The sequence below is a fragment of the Chanodichthys erythropterus genome, chromosome 3 (genome assembly GCF_024489055.1).
Source record: "Chanodichthys erythropterus isolate Z2021 chromosome 3, ASM2448905v1, whole genome shotgun sequence".
Classification (NCBI taxonomy): Eukaryota; Metazoa; Chordata; class Actinopteri; order Cypriniformes; family Xenocyprididae; genus Chanodichthys; species Chanodichthys erythropterus.
This window is the reverse complement of record NC_090223.1, coordinates 57,708,769-57,721,086: the sequence shown is the minus strand read 5'-3', so window position 1 is coordinate 57,721,086 and position 12,318 is coordinate 57,708,769. Positions and strand designations below refer to the sequence as shown.

Here is a 12,318-nt window from a genome sequence, read left to right as displayed (position 1 = left end):
CCTGGATTGCCTATTCTTCTTTAGCATTGGCATTTGTGGACTAAAAGTGCCGACAATAAATATTGAATAAATACTCCTCTGTATAGAAAATTGACATAAACATGAGAATCCATCAATATTTCTCCAAATGTGCATGCTTTTAAGCTAAAAGCCTATATGAAATGCCAAAGAGGTAACATAACTGTTCAGACACTTTGTATCATAGAAATGCATTATATTTTAATAATAGAATACCATTATTTTAAATTGTAATAATATTTCACAGTATTGCTGTTTTTTCTGTATGTTTGATTTACATTATGATGAGCTTGAAACATGATCAACAGAGGGTTTTTTTCACAGCCTATCTGACTGAAAGGCCTCATTATTTATGCAGGTCATTAGAGCTCTTTTATGCGATTCTTTTGTCTTCTCAGGTGAGAATCACCCATTATTCATGATTATTCACGCCTCCACGCATACTGTGTTTCTTGACCAAAGATGTTTTAGAAAATTTAAATCTCTCTATTGTTTTATATGAAGGAGTAGGAATGATAATTTTTACATAATTTTGAAGCAAAAACTCTAGTCTACAACCTCCAATACCCAGAAGTCTTGTGAACACAGATTTAATATATATTTTTTGGCTTTATTTCAGTGACTTAAGTTTTTTGTTTTTTCAATAACCACGCATAAACGTTATTCCTTCAAAAATACAAACATGTACATACTGTCACAGATCCCCTGTCTCCCTGGACTACTATTCCCATGATCCTCCTGTTTCATCACCTGCACTCACTCCCCTCGTCAGCTCCTCATCATCACTCATCACCTGCACCTGGACTCTATTATCATCACTCCCTTTACATGGCACTAACTCCCTGCACTCCTTGTCTGTTCTCTGTTGTGTTAGATGTATGTTTGGTGTTCTCTGCCTTCTGTTTAATAAATGTATTGCTGCTATTGTGGAAATCTGTATCAGCCTCATCTCTCTACCTGCATACGTAACAGAAGAACGGACCTTTAAACCGACTGGATTTCCACAGAAGTAATGGAGACTTTACCCAGCTCCCTGGCTACTGCTCCTCCAACACCTCTAGCAACCGGCGATCGCCTCATCGGGCTCCTGCAGGTTGGTCGTTCGCTGGAGAGGTATGTGGAGGTGTTTGTTGAGCTCGCTTTCCTGTCTGACTGGCCTGATGCATGTTTGATCTCCCTGTTTCTGGATGGACTAGATGATGACACTATCCGTTTTGGTGAACCTGATTATCGTTTCTCCTTAAGCGAAACTATCAATTCCATTTTGTGGTTAAATGGCTCCAAATTCTTCGTTGATTGGGTTCAGGATGAGTGTTTGTCTCTAGTCCATCCAGAAACACGGTTGGCCGGGCCAGTCAGTCAGCCACAGTCTTCCTCCGCATACCCCTCCAGCGAACTTCCTGCCTGTTCCATGCGGACCCACACTCCTCTGCTGGGTCCAGAAGGTGGAAGAAGAAGAAAAGGCCCAAGTCCACTCCAGTCTCCGCCACCGAACAAACAGCTCCAGCCCTCTCCGAGCCTGCCACTGAGCCCTCTCCAGTCTCAGCAGCCGAGCCCTCTCCTGTTCCTACGGGCATTTTAATTATATATGAGGGAATAGACTGGACCCCTCTTCCAGCCTCGCATATGAGCCGCCAAGTGAGGCGGCCTGGCTTATAGACTTTTGGTCCGAGCCCTCTGCTCCAGCCGCCGCCAAACCCTCTGCTTCAGCCGCCGCCGCCAAACCCTCTGCTTCAGCCGCCGCCGCCGAGCCCTCTGTTTCAGCCGCCGCCGCCAAACCCTCTGCTTCAGCCGCCGCCGCCGAGCCCTCTGTTTCAGCCGCCGCCGCCAAACCCTCTGCTTCAGCCGCCGCCGCCGAGCCCTCTGTTTCAGCCGCCGCCGCCGAGCCCTCAGCTTCAGCCGCCGCCGCCGAGCCCTCAGCTCCAGCCGCCGCTCTACCTGCATACGTAACACATACATGTTCCTTACATATTATTGTAGCCTAGTTTGTGCTGAATACAGTGTACTGAAACTTTTTTCATTAACCCTTTGAGCGGTACAGTCCCACATATGGGATTTTTATTTCAGTGCCCCTGGGCGTACGGTCCCACATATGGGATTTCAAACGTTCAGCGACGTCACATAACTGCCAGATTCAAACTGTGCTTTCGCGCCCTGGCTGCGAGACGGACGCGCGCAGCTCTTGTCATATATCACAACTATGCAGTGTTTTCAGCCACATAACGTTTCTTTTAAGGTTTCAGACATTTAAATACGCATAAGCACCATTAAAACAATATATTTAGAGTTTATAAAATACACACTGATGTCAGACATCAGTGGAAGGAACAATAACAATCCATTCAAATACAATTTGCCGACATTTATTCATATCAGACACACATAATAGGCCTAAGTAACTATAAAGTTTACTCTATTTTTCTTCCAGTTCACCAGCCACTTACTTGCTTATATTTCGGGAGAAACAGATGAATTCACCTGCTGTAAATCCGACTGACAGGACCATCTCGCATTATAGATCAAGATAAAGATCATTTATAAAGGCTTTTAAATGACAAAACACACGCACTTACACATATTTGAGGATCGGAATATCAGATAGTTGATGACATGGTAAGCAAGTTTGTGAATATTTTAAATAAACAAGGAAAAACAAAATAATAGCGTATAACAGTGTTATTGTGGCTGCGTTCAGCGCTCGTGACAAGCAAGACGCGTCGCTATGGAAACATTAAAGGCAAACATTCTAAAATAACGGTCGCCTTAAAAAAACTCACTCTGGGGGGACAATTAGAATATTTTAAACTCACGCTCGAAAGGGTTAATATGTTTATGAACAACTGAAAAAAGCACAAATGTCAGGGCATGTCAAAACTTCTCCAGGCCCCAAATCAGCCTCAGACCCCTGAGGGTTAATCAGCGTATTACTGATAATCTTTTAATCCATAGAAACATTGCTGTTGTATTTCACCTGCATATTATGTTTAAGCCTTTAGGTGTAACAGAGTTTGACTGAACATTACGTCATCCACTTCTTGTCTGAAGGAGACCTGTGCAGGAATGCCTGAAGCATGGCATCTTGTTCCATATTATCGTGGAATATTCTCGGATATGTTTGTGACTGATGTAGGGAAAACACCCTAGAAAGTAAAATTAGCTCAAATGAAATATTTATAGAGAATTATAAAGAGTTGTTTAGATTACGACCGAGCAACTGATTCGTCCAGCGTTCATTTGCTCGAGCTGTAATAAGCTCTTGTAACGGATATAAATATCCAACAATCGTGAAAACACTGATTAGAGCAGGTAACTTGATCACAGTTTAAGACATTAAATCATAAAGCACATAATACAAGGCACTTTCTTTTTAAAATCTACAAGAGATTTTATTTATTCTAACACAAACTAATCTAACACAAAGGCACACACATTCATACGCGTTGCAGTAAGAAGGAAATGAGAGAGAAAGAGTTTTGAAAGAGAGAGAGACTTTTGAAACTCTTTTAATCAAACAGCCATTTTAAAAACATTCTTTACATTTCACCAATTGAACAATAACTCTCCAAACTCATCTCTCATCACAAGAGCATTTTTCACACTCCACCTTACATAAAAAAATTGCATGTTATTTAATAATTTACAATATGCATATTCCACAACAACACGACTCTCTACAAGAGATTTAAACATTCCAAGCAAATTATCTCTCCCATCATTCCTACATCCATGGGATTTTAAAATAGCTAACCTGTCCCACTCGCCTGTTCGCCTGTCCCACTAAAAAATTACCAAGTGTACATTGTGCTTTCCATTCTTTCTTATACTTCACACCCAAAATGAACATATTTTTTGTAAACATAAAACCAAGTTTAGTAAATATTTTATCCAGCAATCCAAACAAAGGAATTAATCTTATACAATCACAAAAAAGAAAAAAAAAGAAAAACAGTATCAATATCAGTATTGCAAAAAGGGCATGTAGATAAAATCATCCCATTAAATTTTGACACAAAACTATTTGATGCCACAGCACAATGGAGTATTCTCCATTGGAGGTCCCCAGACCTCTTAGGAATAGGGGGCTTATACAAACAATTCCATGCTGGAGTTATTTCTGAAGAAATTGATAGATATTCTCTCCATTTAGTATCAACCAAGCGGCAACCTCCCCCAGTTTCTCGTGAAGCCAATACGGAAGTAACTTAAACTGCAATTCATCGACTGGCCGCTAGGGACAGGCTGCAAAAAGGAGCAGATTCTCATTGACCATCATGTTAAAACAGCCAAGTTTACAGCAGAAAAAAAACATGTTTTCACTCTGGTTCAAATTGAGTTTTGGTCTATACTGCTAATTTTGCCCTTCATGACAACTCTGAGGGGGGTGATTTTTTTTTTATAACTTATCCGTTTAAATTATATTAAGCCTTAAAATTCTGCATAATTAAGGGCGTGGTCACTTGAGTGACAGGTAGAGTGCACTGCTGTCTGTGAGCTGTCATGTCACCTCAGCTGCTGCTGAATTTGGCATCTCAGCCGTTTTGTGCTTTTTTTCTCGATTATTTTATACAATTATAAAATATGGCTTGCTGCGTAATATTCGAGACTGATGTGTGTCTGTGTGCATGCATGGGGAAGAGACACAGAACACACGTTGTTGGATCGTGGCATTGGCTGAAAGTTTTGATTGCGAGATTTACTACAATGACAAAACCAGGAGGATATACAACTTTGACAGCACTGCTTGGATATTATAACTAAAACTGCTGCACTATTTTGAAAAATATATACTTTGGACACAGGCTCATTTGTTTGTTAGATACGATCGCTGCTCAGATTGCATCCTTTCTTGAAGAACGATAACAGAGAGCAGATCATTCAGAAGAAATGTGAAATGTTTTTTTTTGTTTTGCAATGGACATTTATATGAAGAGTTTGGTTCCAAAACGCGATAAACGCCATTTTCAAAAAAATTGAGTTTTCGCCTAAATCAGTATTGTATCTGGTCGGTATTGAAATGTCATTTATTAATTTTGCGCCAAACGCGATATCCGTCGTGTTATTCTGTCATGTTTTCTCCCTTTCTTTCCAAAACGCGACAAACGCCAGTCTCCTTTCTCTGCAGAACGCAATATATCCGCTCTCAACCAAATCACAGCGCTCCATTCCACCCACTGTAAACATTGAAGGCTTTTTTTAAAAGCCGTTTTTAATACCAATGTACTCGGCAAATGTGCTTATTTAACCATACGGTGGCGCCAGATACTCTTTAATCGGTAATGACAAATAATTTATAACATTAACAAGATTCATTTTGGGAGTGATGGCTGAATGTATTTTTAGTATTTTTATAAGATAAATATTGGCAAAGTTAAAACTCTGTCATGTATATGAATCAACTTTGAAAAACATTTGAAAAATAACTTTTATATTGATGGATTAATTGCATTTTGAAAAAAAAAAAGTGTCATGGATTTATTGCATTTTGGGAAAAAAATAATACGTTTTTATAATAAACTTTTTAAAATCAAAATGTTGATTTGAATTTTTAATTTTTTTATAACTAAAAGATGCTATTTGAAAGTTTGAAACAGAAAATAGTGGTTTTCATCTTGCCACTTTCTTGGTAAAGAAAGCACCTTTTTACTCAAATTAATCAAAATGGAGTTATTGCGTTTTGGAACCAAACTCTTCATATTTTACCCAAGTGCCACAGATTGGATTCATCTCGCGATCTCTATAAAGGTATGAAGTCCCATTTGATGTTCCATGTTGTTATTTGCACACCCAACACAAATTACTGGTGTTGGAGCATCTATATCTTAAAAAACACCGTAAATTGACAGTAAACCTTTAGAACTTTCTGATGTTAAAACGTATCTTTATTAATAATTTAGATAGTATCTAGATAGATAGCTCCTTTGCTTGCTAATGTGGTCACGTCGAGCTAGGCGGGCGTGGTTTCAGCAACCAATCACATCAGCTCACACCACCATTTTCAAATCCTTTCAATAAAGTATTATTTAGGTCTGTATCCAGATCTAAAATTATATTAACTCTAAGATCTGGAAAACTCAAAGACCTTTCACCATTCTCAATAACATTATTTACATGGGTCAAGAAAGACTGAGGAAAAGAATTTTTAAGATGCCCAATTATCCCCTCAACATCTTTCTGAACTAAGATCAACTTTATTGACTATTATTTTAGTCGCATACCTTTGACCCTTTGAAAAATCAATTAAATATTTTACAGTAGATATTTTACAGATTAATTACTGAACTCAAAATAGAAGAATTCATTTTAAAAAGAGAATTAAAAAACAATGGTTCTAAAACAACACAATGTTCATTATCATCTCTAAATTTTGTAAACACTTGCCAGGCTTTTAATACAGATACATAAAAATTAGAAGAAGAAAAACTTTGAAACTTTGAAACAAAAGATTTTTCAATTAAGAACAATTGCTTAGATAATCCAATTCCCCCAATACATTTTAAAACAGACAAACCTAATGCAATCCAGGGTATCTTATCTGAACAATACAATAGCTTTTGCAATGTCTGAAACCTCATTGTCTTAACTCTTGCCTCCAGATTTATAAGTCCTTGACCTCCTTCTATAACTGGGAGATATAAAACTCCAGGAGGAACCCAATGATAACCATCCCAAAAGAAATTAACGAAGGATTTTTGAATAACAATCAATAACTCTTCAGGGGGGTTCAACACTGTAAATCTGTGCCACAACATTGAGGCTGCCAAATTATTAATGATTAAACATCTCCCTCTAAAAGATAACTTTGGGAGGATCCATCTCCACTTCTGTAGTTTCCCTACAATTTTGTCAACTAACCCTTCCCAATTCTTTTTCATATAAGTATCAGAATCTAAATACACCCCAAGAACTTTAAAACTATCTTTAATCCACTCACATTGTTGTGGAAGTTGAGGAGGATCCATATTCTTCCACTCACCTAACAGAAGGGATGTACACTTATCCCAATTAATTCTAGCAGATGTAGCTTTTTGAAAGATTTTCAGACTAGAAGTCAAAGCAGCCATATCATCAATGTTCCTTACAAAAACAGTGATATCATCGGCATAAGCTGTGAGTTTTACAGGTGGGATTTCTGGAAAACCAGGAATACAAAAACCATACAGTCGTTTCCTCAAATATGACAACAAAGTCTCAATAGAAATTGAATATTAAAAGTCCAGAAAGAGGACATCCTTGTCATATACCCCTTGTTACTGCAAAAGGTCTAGTTAAACAACCATTAATCTTAAGCATACTGAAAATTTCACTGTAAAGCAGTTTAATACAAGAGACAAATTGTGGTCCAAAGCCAAAGGCCTTCAGTGTCTTTAGTAAATAAAAATGATCCACTCTGTCAAAAGCTTTTTCTTGATCTAAAGATAAGAGTCCAATATCAATTTGATGTTCTTTTGCAACTGCAATAATGTCTCTTAACAAAAATAAGTTGTCGAAAATTGTCGTTTTAGGGATACGATATGACTGATCTACATGAATTATGGTTCCCATACATTTCTTCAACCTATTCGTTTTTAGCTTTTGCTTTTGACAGTATTTTAAAATCAGTACACAGCAATGACACAGGACGCCAATTCTTCAAGAGTCCAAGATCTCCTTTCTTGGGGATTAATGTCAAAACTGCTCTTTGTCAGCTTAAGGGTAAAACACCTTTGTTAAAGGACTCCAAAAAAACATCATACAGATCATATCCAATCACATTCCAAAAGCTTAAAGTGCCAATGTGACTTATAGGATTTAGGTGACAAGACAGACATAGACATAGAAATATAATGATGATCTGACATAGATGTAGGAGATATACGATTACTAAAAAATCTTCCTTTGTTACATTCCTCAGTATAGAAACGATCCAATCTTGCAGCAGAAACATGATTTGAGTTAATTGTCAACCAAGTATACTGTTTCACATTAGGATAAGCATCCCTCCATAAATCTATGAGATTATGTCTATTAATTAAAGATTTTAATGCATCTACCGAACCAAAATGAGGTTCTTCATGGTTCCTATCCAATTTATGATCTGCAGTACAATTAAAATCACCACCTATAACAACAATCTTATCATCTGAACACTTCAACATTTCTTCAGAAAGTTTTTTTAAAAAATCACCACGCTCACTTCCTATATTAGGAGCATATATATTATAAAAAGCAAAACTATTATTACCTATTTTTATATCAACTCGAAGAAGGCGTCCAGGTATTATTTCTAAAATAACTGGATTATCTTTAACACGTTTTGAAAATAAAAATGCAACACCAGCACTCAGATTCGTACCATGACTAAGACTAATACTGCCCTCCCATTCATTTATCCAATCGGTCTCATTACAGACATCAGTATGAGTCTCTTGCAACAAAATTATCTCCTTTTTTAAGTTGTAAATACTTAAATAAAGTCGATCTCTTTCGTACATCTCTACATCCATTTACATTTATCCAATGTTAAAGGATACCATCAGGATGAGAAAGAAAAAGAAAAGAGAAATAAAATAAATATCGATATAGATGTAATTTCCAATACATAATACCTCTTTAAGGACTTTTCTTTACTCTTTTTCTAACAGCACTTACAAACATTTTTAAACGATAACACTTAGGCTGATCTAATTCCTCAAGTGTAGCTTTCTTCATAGCATTTACAGAGGAATCAATAAAAAGCGTTATCAGGAAAGTACATTTCAATCTTTGGTTTTCTCTGAATTTTTGTAGCATTCAAGAAGTCATTTAACTTTTCCAGACTATAAAGTCGAGACTTCCTGAATCTCCCAACAGTACTTTCCTGAGAGCTTAATTTATCCAATTCATCAGTGATTAAATCTGAACGCTCACTATCCAATTCACTGTCAACAACTTGTGATGTTGGCTTTTCAACCAACAGATCAGCACATGGGCGTAGGTTTAGGGGGGGGACGCTAGGTACTAGTCCCTACCAATATTTTGAAATGACAAATTTGTCCCCACCAATATTTAGCAAGCTCCTTTAAACTGCTATTTGGATCTTTGCACTGGTTTTTGGATCGATTCTAACGGCCAGGACGACGACAGTACAAGAAACGCCGTAATTTGATTGGCGGCGGGGTATCTGACAGGCTACACGCGCGGGCCGGGACTACTTTTGTGCTTGCACTAGCAGCAAGCGGTTGGCGTGTGTGCGTGCGCGCACATGTTGACGACGCCGGCCGACGGTAAGTTACCAGGGCTGTCTCTCTGCAACATAGCTACAAAGGCCAAAGTAAAAACATTTTAATATTCCGTGTTTTTTTGCCCCTTTTTGTACTTTGTAGATGCCACCCATGAAGAAGAAAGGGGACATAAGAAGCAACCTATTGACTAAAGATGAAAATAAAGCATCCAACTGAAGCCCAAAAATGAAAGCAGAAGATCATAGAAAATAGGCTAGTGCTAAATTACAAAAAGGGGAAACATTTTCGGTCTTTGCTGAGACATTATTATTATTATTAGGGGCCAAGCCCCGAAGGGGCTGTAGCCCCTATTGTAATTGTACGTTTTCCCTTTTATTATTATTATTCTTCCTCCCGAATGGGAGTCTATGGCAGCCCTATCAACGGAACATGAGAAAATTATGAAATTTGGCACAGTTGTAGAGATGCTCATGAATAGTGATTGGACCAAATTTGGAGTCTCTAGAACCAACTCTATAGCGCCACCACCAGTTCAAAATTTCAACATTCTAACGGTTTTAACATTTGAACTGTTTGTCATAGAAAAATTAAATTTAGTTCATCTGATTCGTCTCTTCATGCTGATGCTATTAAACTTCTTACATTAAGTCTCCACCCATTACAGTAGCGGCCATTTTGAAAAGTACAGTATTTGTTTTTTTCGCTTCTCCTCCTTCAAAATTTGTCCAATTTTGTCCAATCTTTGATCAGATTATCTTTGGACTGAGCCGCACAGAAATGACTGAACAGATTTTTTTTATTCATCTTTGTTCAAAGGTTATGATGTCACGAAGTTAACGAGGTCGACCCGAAATTAGTATTGAGGCTGTATCTCGGCCAAACTTTGAGCAATCGAAACAAAAATTGGTACGCTTCATCAGAACCATGGTCTGAGGGTCTATGCCAAACTTGGGAACAGCGCCACCTACAGGTCATGAGATATGAAAAATGGCTATTTTGGCCAATAACTTTTGAACAGTTTGTCAGAAAATCAAGATCTTGGTGTCTATGGATTCCCTGTGCCATGCCGAATCCGAGGATATCGAATTCGTCAACATCGGATGAACCACGTGTCCGCCATTTTGAATTTTGTCATAAATTGCAATAACTTTTAAACAATTTGACATATCATCACAAAATTTGGTACATATGACCATCAGAGTGTCCTGAAGGTACATGAGAAGTTTCAGCACAGCGCCACCTAGTGTTCCACAGATATAATGATTTTTGCAAAATTGCTTATAACTTTTGAAAACATTATCCAAAATTTGTCTGCTTTATGTCATTTTATTCCCTGGCTTATGCCGATTCCGACAATGTGTCATTTGTCATTTTCCTTAAATGTACCTGTCTGCCATATTGAATTAAATCAAACAGTTTTTTCGCTACTCCTCCCACAAATTTTGGTCAATTTTGTCCAAAATCAGCTCAGATGATCTTTGGACCGAGCCGCACAGAAATGACTGAACGGATTTTTGATATTCGCTACCATTCCCAAGATATTCATCTCTGAATGTGACCTTGCTTGTGTTTGTTGTCTTATACTAGTTAGCTTAGCACAGTAATTGCTTAGCATGCTAAACTATTGCTATTCTTTCTAATGTGGTCTTCAGTCAACAGGTTAACCAAAACTTAGTTGGCATTAAATAACTTTGCATACTAATATGGTTAACATGCTATGAAGCTTTTTTTTGTGAACTCTTTCTCACACTGAAACCTCTGCTTAGCATACTGATGAACTTGCATGGCTGATTAGCTCAATGTGTTACGCCACGGATCCCGAATGCTCTGCATCGTGGGTTCGAAACTCAGTGTGACACATGCCCAGACCGCATGAGGTACTGTGGCAGGAAAAGATGCAGAACTTGTGTCTGTTCTAGGCATTCTGCCTAAAACTGGTCTAATCTGAAGCTATCACATGCAATTCCTTTATGTCCAAATTCGTAGTTATTCTTCTTCCCCCTGTATGGTAATCAATGAACCATAAGAAGGAAAATTATCAAATTTGGCATGCTTGTAGTGATAGTAATTAAAAGTAATTTGACCAACTTTGGAGTATCTAGGACTAAGTCTATAGCGCCACCACCAGTTCAAATATTCACCTTTGTAAAGGTTATAACTTTTGAACCCTTTGTTCCAGAAAAATGAATGTCAATACAACTGATTCCTCTCTTCATACTGATCACATACAATATCTTACATTAAGACTCCACCCAGTACAGTAGTGGCCATTTTGAAAAGTACAGTATTCCATTTTTTCACTACTCCTCCTACAATTTTTGTCCAATTTTGTCCAAAATCAGCTCAGGTGATCTTTGGACCGAGCCGCACAGAAATGACTGAATGGATTTTTGATATTCGCTACCATTCCCAAGATATTCATCTCTGAATGTGACCTTGCTTGTGTTTGTTGTCTTATGCTAGTTAGCTTAGCATGCTAATTGCTTAGCATGCTAACCAGTTGTCATTCTCTTTAATGTGGCTCTTCAGCTATCAAGTTAACCATGAGCTTCATTAGCATTAAGTTAGCTTAGCATGCTAATATGGTTAGCATGCTAAGTAATGCTTTTTTGTAAATTCTTTCTTACACTAAAAGTTCTCTTCCACAGATTGTTGAATGTGCATCCTCAAGTAGCTCAATGTGTAAAGCCAGTTACCTGATGAGCTCTGCACCCCAAGATAGTGGGTTCGAATCCCAGGTGGAGCGGTTTTATGAAATAGTGTGTTTTGATTCCTTTACTGCCTCTTGGATTAGAAATAAATGCTTTTTGTTTCATGCTGTGTTCATTTTCATCTAAGCTTATGTACATAAGTTCTGAGTTCATTTTCGCCCGTAATTCTGAACCAGCTGTTTCATGTTTGTTCATTTTCTGCTGTTTTTCCTCTTCCTGCTCTGTATTGCGCTACAGCATGATAAGTAATTATTAAATATAACATTCAGTGCAGTTTTATAAAAATTCTTCATTTTGAGTTCATTTTCACATGAACTAATGAACTTCGGCAGGTGTGCCAACATTCACCTGCACAGTGGCGCAATGAGTTGAGAAATGGACATTGGACC

The 12,318-nt window shown here is 37.7% G+C and overlaps 1 protein-coding gene across 1 annotated transcript in view; it reads right to left on the bottom strand.

The window, feature by feature from the left end:
• Positions 1-1,600: 1,600 nt before the first annotated feature.
• The window catches only part of LOC137005028 (uncharacterized), a 31,039-nt gene continuing 20,321 nt past the window's right edge, over positions 1,601-12,318 (bottom strand). The window contains exon 8 of the mRNA XM_067365777.1: positions 1,601-1,956. Coding sequence (XP_067221878.1) covers positions 1,601-1,956 — 356 coding nt within the window. The remainder of the gene's footprint in view (positions 1,957-12,318) is intronic.